We start from the raw sequence: 26,149 nt of genomic DNA, 5'->3' as shown, positions 1-26,149 counted from the left end.
CTTGCTAACAACACAGGTTTGAACTGTGCAGGTCCACTTATATACGTGTTTTTGTTTTTTTTTGTTTTTTTTCCCAGTAAATACAGTTGCAATACTGTAAATTTATTTTCTTTTTTATTATTATTTTCTTAGCATTTTTTTCTCTCTAGCTTACTTTTTATTCTAAGAATACAGTATAAAATTCATACAACATACAAAATATGTGTTAATTGACTGTTTATTAATTGATAAGGCCTTTGGTCAACAATTAGGCTATTAGTAGTTAGGTTTTGGAAAAGTCAAAAGTTACATGAGGATTTTCAACCGCATGTGGAGGGGGTAGGTCAGGCCCCTAACCCCTGTGTGGTTCAAGGGTCAGCTGTATTAGAACAGTAGTGTTACTATTTTACTTGATTTAACTGCTGCTTTGATTTTGTTGTGATTGGGAAGAGTTTTGTTTTGAAAGGTAACTGAAGGTAACTGGTTATTTTCAAATCTTTGGTGACATCCTTTTCACACATAGCCAGTAGCACAGCATCACCTTTAAAATTAAAACAGCTTCTGACATTTTGGCTTTTTGTCTTTTCTATTTAGTGTGACTAAACAAGCTAAATAAGGTACAAAAATGACTGTTCTGTAGTACCTAGGTAACATAATTTTGCAAGCATCATTTTAAACAATTCAGCTTGATTAAAGCTTACCACATTTACACATCAGTTTTTGTTTACTTGTTTTACTTCCTTTTCACCTTTGTTTCTAATCTTCACCCAGATAGATTTCTCTTAGGCCTCTGGCTCTTCCACCTAAAAGTTTCTCCTGCCTCCTAAGAGTGATGAAAAGTTGAAATAAGTTAAGTGTTTGGTACTGTTACTAGCTACTCTGTAACCTAAACCACCTTTGTGTTAGAGATGGTGCCCTTAGTAGTATACATGATTCCCTTCAGTCCTGGCTACAACCTGATGAGGTAGGTGGCATTGAAGTCATTTTACAAGTTAAATAGGCTTTTTACCCATGATATTCTTTCTTGCCATGCATTTTTGTCTTTTTAAACAGCTTTATTGAAGTATAATTGTCATAAAATGAGCTATACACATTTAAATTGTGCAATGTGATATGTTTTGACATATGCATATACCATTGAAACCATCACCATACTTCAGATAACGAATACACCTGTTAGTTTCGGAAGTTTCCTCCTGCACCTTTGTGATCTCTCCCCTCTATGCCCAGACAAAGCCACTCATGGCCTTTCTTCACCACATGTTAGTTTACATTATGTAAACAGAATCACACCGTATGTATTCTCTTTTCATCTGGCTTCTTTCCCTCTGTATAATTGTTTTGCATTCCCTTCAGTTGATGATTGATATTCCATTGTATGGATACACCACAGTTTATCCATTTACCTGTTGAAGCAAATTTGGGTTGTTTCCAATTTTTTGGGCTACATAAATAAAACTGCTATCAATATTCATGTGCAGATCTTATGTGGACTCATGCTTTCATTTATTCCATGTAAATATCTGAGAATAGAAAAGCTAGATCATACGGGAAGTTATATGTTTAACTTGTTAATAAACAGCTGAACTGGTTTTCCAAAGTTTACATTTTCCAAACTGGTTTACATTTGCACCAGAGGTGGATATTCTAGACCCTCCATGTCCTTGCAGCACTTGATAAGTGGTCAGTGTCATTAATTGGAGCCACTCTAATCGGTGGGTATTGGTATTCCACTGTGGCTTAGTTTGCATTTTCTAACGACTAATGATGTTGAGCATCTTGTCATGTACTGTTTACCATCTATAGATCTTATTTGGTGAAGTGTCTGTTCAAATCTTTGGACCTTTAATTTATTGTTTTCTTATTACTGAGTGTTGTGAGTTCTTTATTCTGGGAACAAGTTTATCAGGTATTTACAAATGCTGTCTTGGAGTCTGTGGCTTCATTTTGCATTGTTTTAATAGTGTCCCTCTGTGCCAACTCTACTTCAAACAAAACCAAACCAAACAAAATGTCCCTCGAAGATCAGGAGTTATTAATGTTGATGAATTTCATAAATTATTTATTCTTTTATGTATCATGCTTTCAGTGTCTGTCTAATTTGCTTTTTGTTTGCTTGATGTGGAAGTTAAGGTCACTGATTTGTGACCTTTCTGCTTTTCTGATATGGATATTTAGTGCTATAAATTTACTTCTAACTACTAATTAGTGACATCTCTGTCTGCATAGCTCTCTCTTCCAGTAATGTCCTATGAATTCCAGCTATCTTGGTCTCCCCAGATTCTCAGCTTTATCTTCAGCTCAGGAATTGCATTGATCTCTGCCTAGAGAGATTCCTCTTTCCTTTGCCAAGACTTGGACACCCCCCCCCCCCCCCCGACCCCATCCCTAATTTATGAGCTTGGGCAATTTTTTAAGAGCACATTGGTGGTTGGTTTCCATTTTGTTAGGAACCACTGTCTTTCATTGCTTGAAGTCTGGTGTCTTAAATTGTTATTTCACATATTTTGTTCTGGTCATTGGGCAGGAGGTAAATTTTGTCACTATTACTCCATCTTGACCAGAAATAGAAGTCTGCCATGCTTTTTAAGTTACCATATTTTAATTGCTGTGCTAAATTTTCTCAATATACACTTTTGCATAAAACATAAATCATGATTACAGATGAGTTGCGATAAGTGACCATTTCATACCCATTAGTATGGCTATAAAAAGTAATAATGTTCATGAGGGGGTGGAGAAATCAAGGCCCTGATACTTTACTAGTAGGTTTGTAAAATGGTACAGTCACTGTGGCAAGCAGTACAACAGTTCCTCAAGAAACTAAACATATAATTACCATGTTATGATCCAGCAATTCTGCACCTAGGTATATCTCCAAAAGAATTGAAAGCAGGGACTTGAACAGATTCTTGTATGTCAGTGTTCATAGCAGTATAGCAATAGTAGCCAATAGGTTGAAACAACCCAATGTCCAACAGACGAATGGGTAAACAAAATATGGTCTATACATACAATGGGTTATTATTCAGCCATAAAAAGGAAAGAAATTCTGAAACATGCTACATTAGTGAATCTCACACATGTGCTCAGTGAAATAAAGCAGACACATAGGGTCAAATCATATGATTGTACTTATAGTAGATATCTAGAATAGAAAAAATCATAGAGACAAAAAGTAAAAGATTAGAAGTTCTCAGGAGTGGTGGGAGGGAGAAATAGGGAATTATTGCTTGATGGCTACAGAGTTTCTGTTTGGGATGATGAAAAAGTTTTGGAAATAGTTGTGATGGTTGCACAACCTTGTGAATGTAATACTACTGATTGTACACTTAATAAATGACAAATTTTATGTTAAATATGACCACAATATATCAAAATTAATAATAAAATATACCAAAACCCATTGAATTGTACACTTTAAATGGATAAATTTTATGGTATGTGATTTATATATTAATAAAGCTGTTTCTAAAAAAATGCAAATGAATAATAAAAGCCTTTCTCTCCTTACTGCATAGGTTTGGGTCATTCATTACGTTTTTAAATTACGAAGGATGGAGGGAGTAACAAAAATATATCAAATTGCAGAAGACGAAAATTAGAATCTTAGCTCCAAGATTTTAAAGGGTTGTGTAACCCTAGTCAAATTAATTAACTTTTCTTTATCCCTTTTATCATACATAAAATGAGACCAGTATTAGCAAACACACCTCTCACATATCACTTACAGAAAAATGCATTTTATTAGAGTTGCATTTCTGTTTTTTTTTTTTTTTAATTTCTTTATTAGTTTCTATACCCAACATGGGGCTCAAACTCATGACCCCGAGATCAAGAATTGTATGCTCCTCCGACTAAGCCAGCCAGGAGCCCAGTAGAGATGCATTTCTATCCTAAAGAATTGGCATTACCTAGACTCATTTTAGGAATAAATACAAAGTAAGGAACTATGTGTTCTTAGATTACACCCAATTTTGTAACTATTGTATTCTATGAGCTAGGCATATCACAAAGCATAAATCCTACAACTCACATCACAGCATTCCCCAGCTTCCCCCAATTACCTTCACCTGGCCATACAGTTTCTTTTTGTTTTGTTCTGAACCTAATGGTATACTTATTTGAATGCCACTTCTTATTTTGTCAGCCTCCTATCTCCTGTTTTGCAGATGGCTTTGCATAGAAATAACATCCTGGTGCCTCATGACAGATACTTGGCATTCTTTATAGAATTTTATTATACTTTTAATTGTTTTCTAAGTTTATTAGACTTTTCAGGCCCTTTTCCCCTATCACTCAACATTAGGACAAATTATTTATCAAAGAAGCAGTTTGTTAAAATTATTTTTCAAATGATATCTTCTGTGATAATATTTAGTGTCAAAATGAAAGTGTAGTAGGTACTGAGTCAAATTCCTGACGTGAAAACAGTCTAAACCAGATACCAAGAAAGGGAATTTAATACAAGGAAATAGTTAGAAAGGTGTTGGAAGAGTGAAAAACAGGAATGTTTACTAAGAGTGTAACAACTGCAGAAAACCTAAGACTATAGAGAAGGCAGGATCTCACTGCCCAGTGGGAATTAGAACTGTTAAAAAAAACAAAACAAAACAACGATCTGGCAAGAATAGGCACCTTGGAGTGAGTAATCGTTGCCACTGCCAGAGACCCAGCCTTGAAAGAGAGAGAACAAAATTGTCTGTCTTCTCTGTCTTGACCGTGATCTCTTGACGGTGTCCTCCACCGTATGAACCCATCTGGAAACCAGTGGGCACAGGAGTCTGGGATATGTAATTTGGAAGAGTCCACCCTCTGCGTGTAGAGTATAGCAGGACAGAGTGTATTACGAATGGCCCTGAGAGTAACCAGACAACGACCAGGACAGTCATCCACATGCTCTAAGATGATGTGATGCATACAGACTAGCAGCAGAGCTCATACGTAGTGCTGATCAAAGTTGGATATACTTTGGATCATAGTACTGATCAAACTATTTTTTGTTGCTGGCTGATTTAAGTTGGATTCTCCTGGAAGCAGACCTTGAGCAAGGGATTTGAGTGAAGTGCTTTATTAAGAAAACACTCTCACGAGAAACAAGTGAGGAATTATAGAGAACAGAATGGGAAAGCAGGAGGGGAACCACAGAAGAAGGGAGCATTTTCTGGAAAAGAGGGCCTGGCCTTAGCCTAATCCAGGCCAGGCTTTGAATTGTTTGTTACACCTTGGAGTTTTCCATCTTGAACCATATACTAGATTTTTTTTTTTTTTAATGTCTTGCTGTAGTTGCTCAAAATTCTCCATTTTGAGTCATAAATGCTTTAATTCTTCTTTCTTTTTGCTGTTCTTTTCCATAGTTGTAAGCTCTTACACATGATGTATTCCTTGGCCTATCAGTCTAACAGTGCTCAAAACACCTATTTATAATATGCTCAGTATAAAAATAGCCATTTACTATTATGTGTAGATACATACAATGAGGAAGTGGCTTTCGCCCTCCCCCCCATAGGTACCAGTTTTGACCTACTTTATTAAATACTTTATATCTCCAGTAATGGGCATACACAGCTTAACTTCAACTTTCCTATTTTTCTCCTTGTCTCTAAGTGCTTGCTCTAAATGGTAAACTTGTTCTGTGAAGGGCAAGAAAGGAACTTTTTTAGGCTTTATAAGCTGTCGAATTTCTGTTGCAGCCAGTTGAGTCTGCCCTTGTAGTGCAAAGCAGCCATGGGTCATAAGTAACCAAATGAACTTAGCTAGATTTTAATAAAGTTTTATTATAAGGACACTAAAATCTGAGTATTCTATGATTTTTATATTCATAGGTCTTCTTTTGATCATGTGTCACCTTTTAATCTCTACACCCAGCCAAATGAAATGTAAAAACTACTCTTGGTTAATGGTCATAGTGTGTCCCTACTGCTGTAAATCCATTGTTTTTTGTATGCTCCTATTGTTTAACCCAGTTACTTGCTATCATGACCTTAATCTGCATTACTAATTATAGAGAACCTTTGCACCTTGGAGCAGGGAGAAATGAAAAGAACGAATCTCCAATCACACAGAGCTAAAATAAGTATTAATAGCCGGCCAGCTTTGGGGCATCTGAGGTTTTAAATTCAATGATAACCATTTTAAGCAGTATTTGACAAGAATCACTTAGAAGAAAATGTTTTTGCAATCATGTGCAATATTCCACTTATCAGTTGAGTGGATAATGGAAATTATTCAGTATAACATTTGTCTAACTTGTAATTTACAAAGTACTTTTCACACACGTTATCTCACTTGATTCTCACAGCTTCCTTGTGTACTAAACCTAAAAGACTTTATCCCCTTTTTTCAGATGAGGAAAATAGCATGAAAGCTTAATAAGTGACTTGCTTAGGGTACAACGGTTAGAGATTGGCAGAACCAAGCCTCCTTGTCCAGTGAAGACTCCAGAGAATTTTAGAAATAAAAGGAAGTAATGATATCACTTTTAATTTTTTACCAATGAGATCCCAAGAATCCAGGGCTAGTAGTTTATAGAGCAAGCTCTCAGGAATCCTAATCTGGTTACCAGGTCAGTGTACTTGCTGTTAGGTTGTGTCTCACATCAAGACAACTGAACTGAAATTTATTAATATTTATGATACTTAGATACCATAATTTTTAAAAATATTATCTTAAAAACTATAGAGTAAAATGTTTAAGTTCCTATTAGCATGCTTAATGTCCAACCATGTTTAAGAGTAAAGCTCCTAGATTTCACTGCTTGTGGAATGAATGCAAACCTAGCCCTTTTTCCTTTTCAGCACCAGCATTGGATGTTGATTGGCAGAGCAACAACACCTTTGCTTCTTGTAGTACAGATATGTGCATTCATGTCTGTAAATTAGGACAAGACAGACCTATTAAAACATTCCAGGGACACACGGTGAGTAACCATTTTTTTCCCCCTTTAAAGTGGTTATGATGAATAAGTAATATTACAGAGTGGTTTTGAAATATGTTTAATATCCAAAGAGCAACCCAGTCCATAAAATGAAAATGTGAATATTTACTGTTACTTTTAGAATGAAGTAAATGCTATCAAATGGGACCCAACTGGCAATCTTCTGGCCTCCTGTTCTGATGACATGACTTTGAAGGTAATTCAGATAGTGGGGAGAAATGCACTGGGGGTGCCATGCAGCGTGGCTGCTCTGGGCATGGTAAGGTTGTTGAAGATGTCTCTCTTACAGTTCATTGAATGCTTAAACCTGGGTCAGGACTTACTCTTCTTTTTAATAGTTAATCACTGTTTTTTATTTTATTTTGTGTGAAATGCTTTAAGTGTTTAAATATGGCAAATAAATTCTATTTAAAATAATGTGTGGGGGCTCATGGGTGGCTCAGTGGATTAAGCCTCCAACTCTTGATTTCAGCTCGGTAAGTGAGCCTAGTTGACATGGCCAACATCTGCAGCTTGACATGAATTTATGTTTTTCTTGTCAATGTGACTAAAAGCAAAACTATCACCTTGCAGCTATGCACAGTCACATTTAGAGAAAAAAAGCATTTTGAGATAAAGAACAACCTAATACTAATCTCCAATATTAATGAAACTTTGAGCCCTTTCCTACAAAATACTAACTCTTGTGAAAATAAATTTATCCTTAACTTTGTAATGTCAATGGCTACAGGCGTGATGACCCTTACAGATGGGATAATCATGAAGGAAAACTGCTTTTCCTCCTGTGAACAGACTAAATGTAACCTTGGTAACCTGGTGGGTTTTTTTCGTTAAGTACCTGCTGTGTTTTTAGTTACACAATTTTTCTCAAGCCTGGGCTCCCTTGCAAACATTGCTAGTAAAAAGGCTTTTCTTAATGCTTTCGTCTCTGTGAACAGAGTATGGCGCAAAAGTGGAGATGAAAGAAGGCCGGTGGCTGGAGAGCCTACTGAGTTGCAGTTAGGAGTTTGAACTAGAAAGTGTTGGAGAGGTTTTTGTCCTAACAATAATAAAAGGTCAGAATTTTAAAGCAGAAACGAAATGGATCAATATTGTGTAGTAGAGCCAAATTCTGAGAACAAGGCACATGAGTTAGAATATCATGCAAAGCCTGAACAGTGATTTGAGTCGTGCAGATGGAGGTGGCAGGTGGGTCTTACGCTCAGAGAAGAACTCCAACCTTGATATAAAAATTTGGGAATTTTCTGCAGATGGGCGGCCATTCAAATCCAAGACATGGATGAAGCTGTGTAGTTAGAAAGTATAGAGTTAAGAAAACAGGGAAACCTTGAAAACAAAAAGTCTTAAACTCCAATAATTACCCTCTCAAGAAGAATGAGCTTCTAGAAGGAAAAAAAAAGAAGGAATGACCCAAATGGAAAGAGAGTGTTTAAAGAAGAATGTTGCAAGGGAGTGTGATGGATGGGAGTGGTTAACAGTCGCAATGCCATTGAAAGGTCAAATAAAATTAAGTTTTAAAACATTTGTGGGGTTTATTTACATGGAGTTGTAAATATCTAGAATATAAAAACGTTTATGATTTTGCTTTGTTATCTCTTACTAGTTACATGGCAGACATGTGAAGTGCACCTAATTTTTGTACGTTGTTGTCGTTGTTGTTGTTGTTGGCATTTGGGTTTGGTGTTGGTGTTTGGCAAGGTGTTACCCCCCCACCCAAGCCTTTATTGAATGATTTTGCCAGAAATGCTCTCAGTGTAGGTTTCTCTTAATTTTTGCTCAGTGCCAATATGACTTTTAAATCTATATACGTGTATGTTTTCAACTTAAGAAAGCCTCATTCTCACGATTTTAAATTTATTGCTTTGTTAACCTTTCATGGTTTGTTCTGTAGGAGTCATTTTCTAAACTTATGTTTTATTATGGTAAGAAAACTTAACATGAGATATTTTTTTTAACAGATTTTTGAGCATACGGTACAGTATTGTGCAGCGGATCTGAAGAGCTGAAATTTTATGCTTGTTAGTTAGCCATCCTTTTCCCCTCAGCCTTTAGCAACCACCATTCTTTTCCTTGCTTCTGTTGAGTTTGACTTTTTTAGATACCTCGTATAAATGGAATCATGCAGTATTTGTCCTTACAATTCATCCATATTGTTGTGTATTTCAGGATTTCCTTTTTTTTTTTTTTCAAGGCTGAATGACAAATACTCCATTGTATGTATATACCACTTTTTATTTAACCATTCATCTATTGATGGACACTTAGGTTGTTTCCTTAGCTTGGCTTTTTAATATTGCAATGAACAGCAAGTACAGATGTATTTTTGAGATCCTGATATCAGTTCTTTTGGATAAATACCCAGAGGTAGGATCACTGGATCGTATGGTAGTTCTATTTTTATTTTTGTGAAGAATCATCATACTTTTTTTCATAGTGGCTGTAACATTTTGCATTCCCACCAACAGTGTAACAGGGGATCTCATTTCTCCACATCTGTGATAATTTATTACCTTTTTTATTTTATGATAGCCATCCTAACAGGTGTGAAATGATATCTCATTGTTTTGATTTGCATTTCCCTTATGGCTAGTGACATTGAACATCTTTTCTTATACCTATTGGCCATTTGTATATCTTCTTGGAAGAAATGTCTACTCAAGTCATTTGCCCACTTTTAAATTGGATTGTTACAGTTTTTGCTGTTGAGTTATAGAAATTCCTTATATATTTTAAAAATTACCCTTTATCAGATATTTTTTCTCCCATTCTGTCAGTTTCCTTTTTCTTTATTGTTTCCTTTATTGCAGAGAAGCTTTTTAATTTTGTATTTCCATTTGGCTTTTTGTTTTTGTTGCCTGTGCTTTGGTGTCATACATGAACCGTATTATTTGCAAGTTCTCTTTGCCCTTCTCTGTTACAAAGCATTTTCTAATTCTAAATTCTACGAGGAATTTATAATGTAGATCATTTATTTAAGGAACAGTGTTAAAACTAATGTCGTAAACATTTAGGATAATTGCCCAAGGGACTTACTCAATGTTGAAGTTTGTACTATCTGAAGTTCTCAGAGTTAATATCTAGAACTACAGTTAATTCATTCTTGAAGCCTCACAGTAGTGAACATTTGGAAAGGACTTTAAGCTAATTTGTTATTTTTAAAAGAGTGATAAATACTACATTTTAATTTCTTTGCAAATATTCCCTTGAGCTCTAATCGTTGTTCTGGTTACACTATTTATAGTTTGGATTGGCAAAGTAGTATTATTGTAAATGTACCCTTTGTATGGGAAAATATAATATATTTTTTTCTTTTTTACTTAGATATGGAGTATGAAACAAGACAATTGTGTTCATGATTTGCAAGCACATAATAAAGAAATTTATACTATCAAATGGAGTCCAACAGGGCCAGGGACAAATAATCCAAATGCCAACCTTATGTTAGCAAGGTAATATTTCTGTTTTACTCCTTCTTTTATGAGTCTGCCACAAAAAAAGCTTCTAATACATATGACAAAGTTAGGAAAGAGTTCATGAAATGGGATCGTATCCTGCAGGAATAATTTTTTGATGGAAACCTTTAAACCCAGAGTTTTATTCTTATTTCAGACCATAATGGATTTTAATATCTGGAGTTATCAAATATTTACTGATGATAATTAAGTATTAATTAAAACCCAAGTAATTGAGGTATAGTGCAATAACATTTCTTCAGCATAAAAAAAAAAGATAAAGTTAAAAATATTGTCAGTACATTGTTCAGAACCGTGGATCAATCAGTGTAATTATTTAAAGAGGAAGGGGAAAAAAAGGAAAAAAATTAGTTAAAAAAAAAAAAAGTGCTTGTGCAGCTCAGTCGGTTAGCTCAGGTCTTGATCTCAGGATTGTGGGTTGAAGCCCCACATTGAACTCCATGGTGGGCATGGAGCCTATGTAAAAAGAGAGAGAGAAGAAAGGAAAGGAATATGGTGAATTTAGCTCATTTTGTTTTTCAGTTTAGAGACTTGGAGATGCCCGTAAGCTGCCTTTTCTCCTGTTGTAGCTTTGCTTCCGCAACACTTTCCTCCAAATAGCCAATCTGGTCTCATAAGGAATTTGTGTCTAGCTACTAGGAATGACTGTGTGATTTGTGTCTAGCTACTAGGAATGATTCTAGATTGTGGGTGGGACTTGGGTATATTTCATTATTTTTAAAATTGTTTTGTTTCCTCCTTTGTCAGTGCATCCTTCGATTCTACTGTTAGATTATGGGACGTAGACCGAGGAATTTGCATCCATACATTGACAAAACACCAAGAGCCTGTGTACAGTGTGGCTTTCAGTCCTGATGGCAGGTACCTGGCAAGCGGTTCTTTTGATAAATGTGTGCACATCTGGAACACACAGGTATGTCTTAGTTATTGAAATCATCACATTGTTTCATAGGTACTAATAAGCATTTGCCTGTATAAATACTCTTCTCTCCTTTGGTTGTCATTCCTTTTGTGACATTAGTTCAATTCTTAGTTTCTAGATGAGTACCTTTTTTGAATTTACAAAGACTAAAATCAGTTGAAGTTATATTTTCCTGATATAGACCAGAATTTAGAAATAAATTTAGATTGTATTATTTTTTCCTCAACAGGTTGCAGACATGAAATGTGAGAGTTTAAGATACGTGTTTATATAAGTGATATAATTTCTTTATTTTCATAATGTTTTAAAATGTTTCATTTTTGAGAGAGCATGAGGACCTGCGGGTGGGCAGAGAGAGGGATACCGAGGATCCAGGGCAGGCTCCACTCTGACAGCAGAGAGCCAGACACGGGGCTGGAACTCACCAACTGTGAGATCATGACCTGAGCTGAAGTCTTGACATTTAACTGACTAAACCACCCAGACACCCTAATTTCTTTATTTTCTAAAAGAATTGCCTTTGAAGGAGCTATATGTGAGCAGTTAATAAAATGTATTAAAGGATAAGATTGTATGGCTCAACACAATGACTTCTCAGAAATAAATTTAAAACTATACTATCTTTGGGTACCTGGATAACTTAGTTGAGTTGAACATCAGACTCTTGATTTTAGCTCAGTTCATGATCCTAGGATCGTGGGATCAAGCCCTACATCAGGTTTGCACTGGCGGGGCTTGTGCTGGGTGTGGAGCCTGGTTGAGATTTTCTCTCTCTCCCTCTCCCCCACTTTTGTGTGCTCTCTCTCTCTTTCTCTCTCTCTCTCTCTCTTTTAAAAACAACAACAACAACAGAAAACTACCTTTGTAGGGACAGTACTTTATACAAAGGCTACCTTTGTAGGGACAGTACTTTATAGAGATCCTTTCCTAAAAATGGAGAAAACAGCCAGTTGCTCTAATTTTTTCATTTTCTCACCTTTTTAGTGTTTATGCTCCATGTACTGTTTTTTTTTAATAGCAGTCACTTGACTCTCTCCCCCACCCTCCCACCTTCTTCCCCGCCAATCAGTGATCACCTCTTAAGTGGTCATAGCACACCGTAGTAAGTTATTGTGGGCTGTGCTCTTTGTGTAGCTGATCATCATAGTTGGTCAAACTATTTTTGCATAAATCATCAATTTCAAGTATCATTTTTAATTCAGTTATACATTCACATGGTCCCCTCAAAACACTAAAAAGTCTTGCTCCCATTTTCTTCTTGATCCCCTGTAAGTAACTTCCTGAATTTGTTTGGGAATAAAAGTGTTGATTCCTTCATTTTTATGCTCTATTCTATTTTTTCATTTGGATTTTTAACTGCCTTGGGATTGATTTTTATATGTATGATGTGAGGTAGAGATCTAATTTCAATATCTAATGGATAACCAGTTGTCTCAATACTGTTTAACCCTTTGCTATCTCATAATGCCATTTCTTTTGTATACCAAGTTCTCATTGTGGTTTGTTTATAGATTCTCCACTGATAGACATTTGTATTCGTATATACCTGCATCATTAGCATACTTTTAATAAGTAACTTTATAAATTTCTTCTCATTAAGTCTTCTTTTTTCCCATCATTAAGGTCTTATAATTTCTTTATGAAGATCATATTTTTTCTTAATTTATTCTGAAGTGCCTTGTGATATTATTATTAACCATGAATGGCATCTTTTTAAAAATATGTTCCTTTTACTTACTGGTTGTTGCTTGTGTTTGGAACATTAGGACTTTTGACACATTGAGACTGAATTCATCCACTTCTCTGCACTCTCTTGTTAGTTCTAATTGTTTCCCCTTGGTTTTTGCTGCAAGTTAGTATTTTTGTTGTGATTGAATAGCAGAGACTTTCTAAAAGTAATCCATAGATAATTTGCCTGTTGTATACATTTTCAGTCCCTTATTTACTCTATTATGAGAAAATCAGTTTAAATGAAATTTGGGTATGGAAGTATATGATTCTAATGGAAGATACTGATGGGCTCTTAGGGGCATTTGAGCAGCTGTCCATACTGTTTAGATGTATCACAACTACGTATCAAAAAATGTCAGTTTACTTTTTTCTTTTTAGTTTGAAAATAGTAAAATGCATCTAGTACGTTTTTAGAGGATGACTTTCTCCTGCACTTGTCATAAATAAATCAAGTTTTTTTCTTTCCTCATTTGGATTATCATCCATATGATCTGTTACCTAAGCATTTCACAGATAAATTATTGAAGTCTGGTTTGAACATATATACAGATTTGAGTAGTGCTGATGATCCATTGGTCTTTGTGAATATTAAAGCTCTAGCTTGTTGACTATGCTGTTTTGGTTCAGTTATAGCTTACTCTGAGCTTAGAGATTGGGAAGTGCTTTTGAAAGAAAGCTGTTTTTTTTTTAAACCCCAAATTTACTGTCCTATAGGTTTTACTTTCTCTCATCAAAAGATTTTAGATTTTGTTGGTGCCACTCCTTTCTCCTAATTAACCATGGAAGTAAGCTCAAGACTTACTATGCTTACACTTGTTCATTAATCTTTTAAATTTTGAGAAACTTTAAGTAGGGTTAAAAAGAACAGTTGAACCTTCCAAATGTGATCAGCTGTAGCAGTGCACCTGTGGTTACTTTAATATTAGCAGACGGACTTTGAAGGGGAAAGCAAAGGAAAACAGTCTCAATGATTAAGTTAGGGTTGGCTTCCTGAGAAGGTATTTACAAGGCCTTGCTGCCATGTTGTTTTTATTTAGATCTGCTGCCTTTAGTTTGACCTTTTTTGGTTATCGTAAAACTGAGAGATACTTTTCTGCTTTGTCAGGGCAGAACATCAGAACCATAGTTTTCATTGTTTTCCAGTTTCTCACAGCAGAACCTCTGTCTTTGCCTTGGTTAATGACTGGTTTCCTAGGAGAATAGATTTTTTTACTGAATTTTAAGTATTCAGTGGGGCAGCTGCATGATTTTGGTTTCTTTCTTTTTTTTTTTTTTTTCCTTAAATTTCTAACCTCTTTCAGGAGTAATGGACGTGTATTCCTTCAGCTTCTTTTATATCTCCCCTAGCTTAGGGGCTACTCAGTAAATATGGAGTAACAGACTTATACTGGAATTGTCTTTACCGGCTTATTTTACTTTCTCTTTAGGATGTTTTGTCAAAGAAATTCTGACTTAATTTTGTCTCTCTACATGTTGGCCAAACTCATGCATCCTTCAACAACAATAATTTATTTTAAACCATACATTGAGTGTTTACTTCTAGCTATTAACTGTGTCAAAGAGGCCAAACATACCTTAGCTAAGAATGGTTATCAATACTGGAGAAACTGAATGTGTGTGTGTGTGTGTGTGTGTGTGTGTGAGAGAGAGAGAGAGAGAGAGAGAGAGAGAGACAGACAGACAGACAGACAGACAGACAGACATGTTGAGAGCAGGCAAGTGTTATCTTTTTATAGAAAGATCCTCATATCACATTTCTAATGTTTCAAAACTTGTATTTATTTTGGAGTCAAAGCTAAATTCTATTTCTGATTGCTAGAAATAAAGCCATGTAAGAGTAATATTTGTACCTCAATATTTGGATTTATAATAATATATGCTCTCATTTTTAAGAATCTGTTTTTCAATTTTTTAGACAGGTGCTCTAGTTCACAGCTATAGGGGAACAGGTGGAATTTTTGAAGTTTGCTGGAATGCAGCAGGAGACAAAGTTGGAGCCAGTGCATCAGATGGTTCAGTAAGTATAATGAAGTGTTTCCACGGGAATGGGTGTGTAAGCATAGTAAATAAATGTGGCTTATTGTGGTTGTGACTACAAAAGTCTTCTTTTCATAATGAATCTTGTGATAATGGTTTTGGTCCTTTTTACTGAAGGCTGTATATTTTTCATGTTTATTTCATTCAAATAATGTAAACAGATACTCTGTTTGCCAAAAGAGTATCTTCATAATCAAGAAATGGACAGTTATTTTTAATGTAAACCTTCGTTAGCAAAATTGAGCATAGAAGAATACCACTCTGAGCGAGATTTGAATTTTTAATGCCTATTTCTACCTTGTCTTCCTTGCAGAAGAGTGTTGGTGGCCCAGGGAAGGGGGAGTAGAGGCAGTTGAGTCCTGCATTGAGGAATGTGTGATACTGAGAGACTTTCAGGATGAGGTTGGCCAACTCTTTATAGAAATATTAGTTGTGGCTTCGAAAGCTCTGAAAGCAAAAGGAAGATACAGACGATATTAGCCATTAGCTGCTTTCTGAAGCTATAGCTTTATATAACCTAAGGTATCTTTCATTCATGTCCAAGAGATAGAAAATGGTCTATTTTGAGCATATTTTTTCTACTTTTTAATTAATAGTAGATCTTCAAAATTTAAGCCACGTTCTTTCTTGGTAGTAGTAGCCCATGGTTGTTGCCTCCATCTACTTAGACGATTTATCTGATTTCTGTTGGTTAAGTGCCCAGTGCCATGATTACTGTTGCTTTACCAGTTTCATGAACTAGGAAGTAAAACTAGATTTCAAACTGTACTATTGAAACATTAAACTAAAACTGTACAATGAAATTCTTAACACACTGGTTGATTATTTTAATTTCTTACAGGTTTGTGTATTAGACCTTCGGAAATAGCGCTACTAGTTGGAAGCCATGGACCGACTATGAATGTGTACATAGCCAAAATGACTGTCCCTGACCCATGTACTGCTATAGTCCCACTTGAACCATGGCCAGTCCACTACAGCCAAATCTAAAAGAAATATATACATACAGTGTATATAAACAAAATTGCACCCTGAAGATGACAGAATTTTGTCACAGCTTGTGAATTCTGTTCACCAAGTGCTGGAATCTAATCTGCTGTGCCCCTAAAATAGCATTTAGAAGTTTTGGATATGAAAAACAGAAGAGAAAGAAATATGCGTTATAAAAGCAGCCCATATGTGTACCAGTTTTTGGATACTAATGACAGCCTTGTTTCTCCCCTTTGAATCAGAAGACACCATGGATTATATTCTTTTTTCCCTTCAGTAGTTGAGCAGTTTGTATGTACAGAGAAAATGGACTTACAAAAACTTGCAGCAGTAGTTTGTTCTTGCTTTTAAACTTTGTTTTCGGTTTAGTTTATGGATGCATGAAGTAAGGGAGTGAATCAGTTTCTTGTTTATATTTTTTTCACCTTTTAACAAAAAATTCTTAAAAATATTTTAATGCATTCTTTTGAAGAGATAGATGTTTGGTACATTTTATGGCTCCCAGAGCATATATTCAATTGGTGCATGTTGTGGAAGGGGGAATTGGAAAGTGAATGAAAATATATGACTTTTGGTCATGTCAATCTGTAAGACACATCAGTAAAAGGATATTATGCTCTGTTGTTTTTTTTTTTTTGTTTGTTTGTTTGTTTTGTTTTGTTTTTGTTCTTTTTTTGGTGATGTGGCTTAAATGCAATAGTTTCTTTTTTGGGACATATTTCTGCCAATTAAAGACTAGAAGGGCACAATTTTTTTTAATACCATAGAGAAGATGCATAAAAAAAATCTTCTGATGTTTTGTAGCCATAACTAAATTATGGTTAAAATGTGCACTATTGTGAAAAGGAGCAAAGTAGGTTTGGGGTTTTTTTTTGTTGTTGTTGTTTGTTTATTTGTTTGTTTTGCTTTGTTTTTTAAGAGATTAAAATGTTTCTGGATAAGGATTAGCTTCTCAAAGTGTCCATCATTCTGTGTAGAAGCTGAAAAATGTAATGTAACCAAACTCCAGTATTAAAAATCTCTCATGTTGTTTTTCTTTATACAAAGCAAGATAACGGCATATAACACTGCCATTACATGGCAAAATGTTTGCTACCTTAGTTTAAAAACAATCTTTAAAACAAAAGACTTGCTTCAAGGTGTTTTTAAATAGCAGTGATTCAGAATTCAAAAAAGAAAAAAAAGTATAATTGCACTAACCTCCCTGCTGCTCCGATTCTGCATTCGTGGTACTTGTGACTACATTTTTTTTCAAATACGGATAGATTTAAGCTGCTATTTTTTTTTTGTTTTGTTTTTCAGTAATCACTACTATATCATGTCTTTTACTCTGTTTATAATATCAAGTATTTTCTTAAAGATATAGGTATCAGAGCAAACCTCTTCTTACGCTCATGCAACTAAAAGCTAAAATACACAGAATTTGCAAATGAGAGCATTTGTTTATATGTGTGATCAACAGGGTTTGTCATGATTAATGTAAGTATCCACAAGTGTCAATTTTGAAGAGAATAGTTGTCAAATTTGTATCTCAAAAGATTATAATTAAGGAGTTGCTTATTATTAAGCTTAGCAAATTTATAACACTATTTCTGTCACTAATTATTTTGAAGCCTTTACTACTAAAATTTTAATCTATGTTTTAAGTAGAAACTGATTTAACCCAAGTAAATGCAGCTTTGATTTTTAGCATTTGTTGTTTTGCTATTTTTACAAAACAGCATTGATTGAAGCAAGTCTTGGTTTTACTAAGGTAGGATAGCATTTGCTATTGGTAAAGAGAATAAATACACTTAATTTCACAATACATTGTTATATGTACCCCAATTATTGTTAGTGGGGACTATGATACTGTAATAATATTTTTTAAAATTTACATCCAGAGAGGCAGTCATTCATGATGGTTTTGTGCCAGCTGTTTTTAGGGTTTTGGATCACATTATAGATATTTAGAACTATAACCCTGTGACTTATGTAGGAAACCTAATATGCTGAGTATCTGGCACTTGAAATCCTGCTTTTATTGCTAGAGGTCCACATCTGTGGTTAACCTCTGTTGTTGTTTTAAAAAAATAAATAAAAATTTAAAAATCTGTGCAATAATTTTTAAATGTGCTCCCAGGAATAGACACAAATGTTTTGAGTAGGTTTAAGCTGCATTTTCCTTTAGCGATGCATCTGTCAATTGCACTGAATTTAAATCTGAAAGTCAGAGGTGATTATTGATAGTACTTTTGTATTTTGATATGGACAATTTATTCATTTGCATACAGTTATTGACTTTTTTCCCCCAGCTGATTAAAAGTGATAGTCAAGAAGTTCTGCAGTGTAGCTGCCAAAATAGACAGCTACATTTTTATGGTATTGTCATCTTTTCTTTTTTCTTTTTTTTTTTCCTTAATCTTTAGGTATTTTACTTAAGCATAATAGCCACAATAGGACATATTAAAAGATTATAAATACAGAGCTTTATTATCCTGAAGTCTTGGGTCTTTTAAGTATAAACTTTATCTGAAAGGTATCCATTTTGTAGGCTTGGGTTCTTTATGAGCATACAGTTGTTTATTTTTGCTGCTGTTCTCAACATCATCATTGCCTGCTGATGTGCCACCATGCTGCTCCAATAGACAAAAGTAAGATTGCCTTGAATTTGAGCAGTAACTTGATTGTAGGAGACCAAGTTTCACAGCCTGCAAAATTCTGTATTTGAGGTTCTTGGCTCATTTTTCCTTCCTTTTTTTTCTGAGAACTTACTCCTGAAGATCGACTGATTCCAATAGATTTTCTATCGGTATTCATTATATATCATTGTTGTATAAGCTACTGTAAGAAACGTATAAGGAAAAATAGAAAGGAAAACTTGAATGAATAGAATACTCATTGATTGAAGTAGAATAAAGAAAGAGCAGCTGTCACTCTTAAACTTCATAAAGGAATATCATTTTTCTTCTCCATGTAGGAAATCTGATACGTGCTTATATTTGTTCCAATCCCCATTTCTGTCATTGATCAGGTACCATCATTGACTTTAAATGACTTTTAGAAGTGGTAATTTTTAATTTCCTGATAGATATTAGAGTATATTGAATTCTGTTTTAATGAATAATTCTCTAGGTAAGTATGTTTTAGGATTAAACACCTTTTACAGATACTGAAAGTGCCTCCTTTTGTGGTGTAAAAAAACAAATTATGGTGCAAAAAGTAATTATTAGATTGAATTACATGAAGGTTTTTTGCTTTTTGACATAAAAATGTCAAGAGAAAGGCCAAAGATTTGTACTTTTTCACTTATAAAGCACTCCTTTTTTCCTTAAACTTCTTTCTGTCAAATTAGATTTAATGAGAGAGTACTATTTTTAAGGAGCTATCTGTTTATGTAGAATGATTTTGTTAAGAGTAATGTAAACTATTAACGCATAGAGGCCTGAAGAGGGGTATGCATTTTTGCTATTTAAAGGAATCACGAATGACTGTCCTTATGTGAGCAAAAATGTTCAATTTTACTAAGTAAGCAGAAAAACAAATCTCAAATGCAGTGCTGTTTACTCTTTTCAAAACCGTTTTCATTTTCTTAAGCACATTGTACATTTCTATAGAATCTGCATTTATTCTCACATGCTAAGGGTGGTACTTGCATTTGGTGAATTACTGTTGATTGTTTCCACAGAAATTCTATTTCAGTGGACCAACATTGTGGCATGGCAGCAAATGCCAACATTTTGGGGAATAGCAGCAAATCTACAAGAGACCCTGGTTGGTTTTTTTTGTTTGTTTGTTTTTGTTTGTTTTTCCTTCTGAATCAGCAGGGATGGAAGGAGGGTAGGGAAGTTATGAATTACTCCTTCCGGTAGTAGCTCTGAAGTGTCACATTCAATATCAATTTTTTTTTTAACATGATTCTAGTTAAATGTAGAAGAGAGAGAAAAAGAGGAAGTGTTCACTTTTTTTAATACACTGATTTAGAAATTTGATGTCTTATATCAGTAGTTCTGAAGTATTAATAGCATTCTTTGTTTTCTGCCTTTACGTTGACAATGTTGAAGCAGGGTGAATAACTAGGGCATATTTTTTTTTTTTTTTTCTAGTAAGCTGTTTCACAATGTTTTCTTTGGCGTTTCTGGATAAGTTCAAGAAAACATTCTGCATGTTGTATCTAGTCTGATGTACTTATCCATCTCATTAAAAACAAACACAGACTGCATTCTGTAGCTCTGTAATCCCTAAATACAGAAGTAATTCTCTTCTTTCCTGACTTTGACATTGTAGCTATAATGTTCTAATTTTGATTTTTACAAATCCTTTGGGTCTAATTCTGTGAGCCTACCTATAGCACTGGATTAAAATGTCTGCATCATTTCTTTAGTTATCCAGTTAACTTTAAAACTGTTGTAAAAGTGTAAACCAGCCCATGACAGTTTTTTGTACATGTTAAAGAACTTTATTGTTCAGTTTTCATGATTATTGTGTAAGGAAGACTGATATAGATGTTCTATGCTGTCCTGGACCATGTTAATTACACTTCTGATGTATTTTGGTTCCACATCACAATGATTTGTCCCCAATGATCCTTTTATCCTTTCTAGGCACATTTTTTTTTTTGTTGTTGTTGTTGTTGCAGTTTCCCTTTGCATTGTATTGCTTTGACAACTGTAATTTGAATCAGATCTGAAAGAGGTCCAGAATAAAATATATTTTGATATTATGTTGGCTGTGTACATATATAAAACCTTTGATACCTATGTAGTTTGTATAGACTGTTTACTAGTCAAGTAAAGAGAGGGATGCTATTTCTTGTTTACAATTTCTTGTTTACATTTTAATTGCATTTACTCCTCCAATGTTCTATTGTAGAATAAACTTTTTTTGCTTTGAGTTAGCCTTCCTAACATATAACATGTCTATTCTCTCCCAAGCTGTTGTTATCAGTTGTAACAACTGCCATAAGAACCCAAACCACTGTTTTTCATAACTGTATTGTTTTCCAAGCTGTATGTTTTAAGCCCATAGATAAAATTACAAATTTTACTATTTTATTACTTCTCACAGGAGATGAAATTTTTTAAATGAAGGGATTATTTACTATTTTTATTAAAGAATAATAGAGCATTTAATCAGCTAAGAAATAAACAATTGCTTTGAATTATTTTCAAAAATAATACTGTATTGAAAGGACATCGTTTCACATAAACTAAAAGAAACCTCAGATTCATTTGCTTAGTGTGCAGTTTAGCACAAAACCGTGTGTATATGTTGCTGAAGATTTTAGGGCCGGGTTCTCAACTTCCTTAATGGCATTTTTGTCTCATATAAACCTAACTTAAATAATTTTCTTCCTTAGCTAGTTGCTTAAGTTGCTAACGAACCTTACAATCTTTGAGGAACGGTACCAGGCACCTTCCAGTTTCAATTAGTCCTAGCTCTTGAGTACTTAGAGACTTTTTAAAAGAATCATTGAGCACATTTTTTGTTTTCCTTTGTTTTTTAAAAACTTACATTCCTCAGGTCTTCTACTTTTCCGTTTCATTTCCTTAAGCAGAAACTAACACAGGCATAGACTTGTCATGTTTTATTAAATGATAAGCTTTTGCCGTTGCTAGAACTTTCTGACAGTCTTTCATTTTCAAAGGGTTAACTTTTATTGCATGGCATAGATTAATAATAGTCTGCATTTTACACTTTGAAAAAGTGTTGGACTACTAAGGATTATAATCCATCTAAGCTTAAGGTAAAACAAATCAGTCTGAGTAGTCATGGCAGGGGTTATTTTTAATTTCATAGTTCTTCTACTTTACAATAGACCAAATTTCTAACCTGTTATACATAGCAGATGAAAGCTTACTGTTTCCCCAATATATTCATTTGCAAAATGCAGTGGAGGAAAAGACACTACGGACAGTAGTTTATGGTGCTTTTCTCTGCTGTACCAAAGCTCTCTGTCAACAATGAAATGTTAACCCTATGCTCCTTTTTCTGCATGTTCCTTCTTAAATGTCATATCTCAATGCTTATTTGTCCTAACTTGTAATATTTTTGTATTAAATTTTTTAGGAGTTCCTTGTAATTTCTTTATAATTTAAAATATATTAAACACAAAGTGTTTAGTAAAGTACAGAAGACAATTATTAATGTTTCTTGGTTGTGGGGTTTGTATGATCAATTATGCTAACAATTCACGTTTTAAGAACTAGGATCAGTGGGATGGAATCTACACGGAAAAAAATAATACAATTCTTTTTTTTTTTTAAAGTATGTTATATTAATCCACTGTCAGAATGGCTGCTTTAAGAGATTCTGCACTGCTGGGGCACCTGCGTGGCTCAGTCGTTTGGGCAGCTGATTTTGGCTCAGGTTATGATCTTGTGGTCCGTGAGTTCGAGCCCCGTGTCAGGCTCTGTACTGACAGCTCAGAGCCTGGAGCCTGCTTTGGATTCTGTGTTACCCACCCCCCCCCCCACCCCTCTCCCACTCGTGCTCTGTCTTGCTCTCAAAAATAAATGTTAAAAAAAATTTTTAAAAAATACTGCACTGCCAGAAATATCAGAGGTTGGAGGGCCACTGGGCAGGACTACTATAGATGCACTGAATGGATACCTCAAGTAGTCAAACTCTTGGCATTAAAAATCCAGTCACACGGAACTCAGTCAGAGATACCAGACATTTGAAAACATCAGCTTTCAGAATCTCATACATTCAAATTAAGGGATTCTGAGAAATCTACACATTGTCAGGTCCTCTTCCACATAAGCATTTATTGGCTTATTTTATACACTGTACTTCACCAGGTTAATTATGATTTTCCAACTTGGGTACGTGAGGAGCAGTATACTCGGTAGAGGATAAGGAATAGCTAAGACTCCTGGCCGAAATGGCCCATTTGACGTGGATATCATAATAGAGGCCTGAGGTCATCAAATAATTCAAATTAAGTTTAATATGACATAAAAATGTAGCTATGTAGTATGTTTTAAATGTTTCCATTTAAGTGGTTGAAACAGTATATGGAAATAAGTATGACGTTGTACAAGTGTGGTGTTGAAGTAAATGACGTCTTGTGATGAATCCGGTCTAAATTAGAGGTAAGTAAACTTTACTTTTTAACAATGTTGGTTAACCTAGAGTCCATTAAGACCCTTTTTAAAATAAAATACTTGGCCCTACACTGAACATACTGGCTAATATGATAGCACTAGGGCTGTGTACATTTATTTTTGCTTGTTTGTGTGCCATAGATGATGGCGGGGGGGGTGGGAGGGAAGGAAGGGGTTTGTGTAACTGGCATACTGTATATTTATTATAAAACGCATGCTTGTAAATTCCCATTTCCAGACTCCCAACCAGTTTCCTCAGTGGAAACCACTGTTAACATCTTGCGAATATTTTTAATACATACCCAAAAATAAAAAAAGGAAAACGTAAATGCAATTGTAGATTTCCTTGATTTCAGAAACTAGCTTTTTCATTAAAATAGTCACAGACTTCTGTCTCACCAATGTAGGTACTTCCCTATGCTGTAGATGTGGAGTATGCGATAAAGGTTTGTTAAGAGGATGAATTCTGCCTCATGGCCTGGTTGAATCCCAACTCCACTATGTAACCATTTGACCTAAGGAGCTATTTTCTTCATTTCCCCATCTATAAAATGTGATAGTACCTACTTCATAGATTGGTTATGAAGATTAAAATTGTTACCATACCTAAGCCCTTAGAAAATAGTGCCCAGTTGTATAAACTACACTAGATGCTGCCATTATTTTGATTTTTAATGGTTGCATTATACCCCATAATTTTTCCCCTTATCGTGTATACATGTGATGTTCGGCATCAGGTACTACTCGTATTGCAAGACATGGCTCGTTTATTAAGTTAAAATGTATTAGAAATGTTTGCTCATCTTGTGGAACACTCGCAAAACAAGTTACTCGCAATCCAAGGTTTTACTGTATTTTTTTCAGTGTTTCCTATTAGAAACAATGGTGCAATAAATATTTGCATATCTGTGAGGCAAATTCAGCAGTTGATACTGATGGACGCCACTGGTTAAGAGACGTGAAGAATCTGTAAAACTCGCCATCCACCTATTTTCTGCCTTAACTAAATCTTATTTCAAAAGCAGTCACTTAGGAATTTGTAAAAGGAAGATTTCTTGGGAAAAGTCATTTGTATATTTACTCAATGTGCGTACAGAAACGAGAATAATTTAGACCAATAAATGACAATCGTGGCAGGAGCTGGCAGAAAACTAATTTTTAAGACTATCTTACTAGTTATTAAATAGTGAATTATGACTAAGATTTTGTTAAACATGGAATATTTCTGCCATAGAGTTAACTATATAAATTCAATTATGAATTTCATGGAACTACCAGCGTATTTAACGATATATACTAATATTGCTGGGTGCTAAATTCCTAGTCCACATGCTAGAATAGCAGGTATTCACTTTTTTTTCTAGGATTTTTTTAAATGCAAATTTTTTTTTTTCAACGTTTATTTATTTTTGGGACAGAGAGAGACAGAGCATGAACGGGGGAGGGGCAGAGAGACAGGGAGACACAGAATCGGAAACAGGCTCCAGGCTCTGAGCCATCAGCCCAGAGCTTGACGCGGGGCTCGAACTCACGGACCGCGAGATTGTGACCTGGCTGAAGTCGGACGCTTAACCGACTGCACCACCCAGGCGCCCCAAATGCAATTTTTATACATTTTACCTTCTTGAGCCTTGGTTCCTCTCTTATTTTCTTCAGCATATATGTTTGTTAAATATCTTCAGTATGTCCCAGGAAGTGTGTTTACCACTAGATATACAATAGTGAGCAAGAAAAAAAAATAGAATCTGTTCCTGTGAAGTGTTAGGGAATTAGGTTGAAGGAGCACCTGAAATTGTTTTTCCAAGTCGAAAACTGCTAAATACCGGCAGTTTCAGAGGGTTCAACATAATGGAAGGCAGTGTGTTTTTAATGGCAAGGAGTACCTAACAGTTTGGACTGTTGACCCCTTAGACTAGGAGAGCTTGCTGGGCTATGTTTGTCCCAGGACACCCAATATGGCCTTCCCCGTGATCGACTTGGCCCCTGTAACTACTTGTTTTTTGTCATTTCAAACAATCTGGATTAACACCTCCACTTACTACTTTAAACATTGTCCATCCTTACTATGAAAAGCAGAGAAATTAAGCACTTTAGTCCTCCTTATGTTGAGAGGTTTGTTATAATTTTCACTTGTTAAAGATGTTAGGCATATTTTTGCTGTCCTTCCATTACCAACCAGGAACCTCCTAAGGGTTGGAAACTTGTGCCAATCACTGTGTGTCTCTCTCCTCAAACCTCACCCATTCTTGGTTTCCAAAGGCAGTTATCACACATAAAGAAATCGTATTTGAATCAAAGTACATCTTCCTCAATAGCTACACGATAGCTCCTACCATTCAGTTACCTCTCACGAGAAGCTAGTTTGGAGTTTGCGGTTTAGGGCTTTGCTACTCAGTGTAGTCAATCAACCTCACCTGGAAACTTAAGTCAGTTCAATGTTCCACCCTGGATTCTCATGAATCAGCAGCTGCAACTTAACAGGATCCCCTAGGTAAATTATATGCATATAAAAGTTTGCGAAGAATTACTTTATCCTGAATTCCTTGACATTAGCAATGTATCTTGAGACCCCATAACACAGTTGTTGGTCATGGTAGGGGTAGAGGAAAGGAGGAAGGTTTCCCAAAAGGTACTCTGACACAGCTTACTGATTAAGACAGAGTAGTAGAATGCTAGGATACTAAGGGGTTCTCATAGTAATCCTACCCATCTTAAAAACGTCCAAGTCAGTATCTTAGGCTCTGACAAAATTAACTGGGTGAGCGTGACAAGGTTACCCACTCTCTACCTGTATCCTTAGATTGAAGCAAGAATAACAATTACCTGCCTTAGGTTGGAAGAATTGAAGGAGATGATGCACATATTTTATAGCACCATGCCCAGCACATAATTAGGCATGAGAAAAAGCATAACCAGGATTGCTTCCCGGGAGTGATGCTGCAGGAGGGTGCTAGGATGCAGAAGTTCCCGTCCCCTTATATTGCCATTTACG

At 35.2% G+C, this 26,149-nt stretch overlaps 1 protein-coding gene across 4 annotated transcripts in view; it reads left to right on the top strand.

Annotated features, from left to right (window-relative positions):
- TBL1XR1 (TBL1X/Y related 1) overlaps positions 1-20,771 on the top strand; it is a 177,984-nt gene extending 157,213 nt beyond the window's left edge. For all 4 annotated transcript variants that reach the window (XM_047099705.1, XM_047099704.1, XM_047099702.1 and 1 more), the window contains exons 10-15: positions 6,777-6,898; positions 7,038-7,112; positions 10,238-10,365; positions 11,137-11,302; positions 14,958-15,059; positions 15,921-20,771. In XM_047099705.1, the coding sequence (XP_046955661.1) occupies positions 6,777-6,898; positions 7,038-7,112; positions 10,238-10,365; positions 11,137-11,302; positions 14,958-15,059; positions 15,921-15,947 (620 nt within the window). In that variant the 3' untranslated portion in view covers positions 15,948-20,771. The remainder of the gene's footprint in view (positions 1-6,776; positions 6,899-7,037; positions 7,113-10,237; positions 10,366-11,136; positions 11,303-14,957; positions 15,060-15,920) is intronic.
- The last annotated feature ends 5,378 nt before the right edge of the window (positions 20,772-26,149 follow it).

Source organism: Lynx rufus, unplaced genomic scaffold, assembly GCF_022079265.1.
Source record: "Lynx rufus isolate CCGP_SWC_20201006 ecotype Redwood Valley unplaced genomic scaffold, mLynRuf1.p SCAF_5, whole genome shotgun sequence".
Taxonomy (NCBI): Eukaryota; Metazoa; Chordata; class Mammalia; order Carnivora; family Felidae; genus Lynx; species Lynx rufus.
The sequence above is the reverse complement of the archived record's forward strand: the minus strand, read 5'-3'. Positions and strand labels throughout refer to the sequence as shown.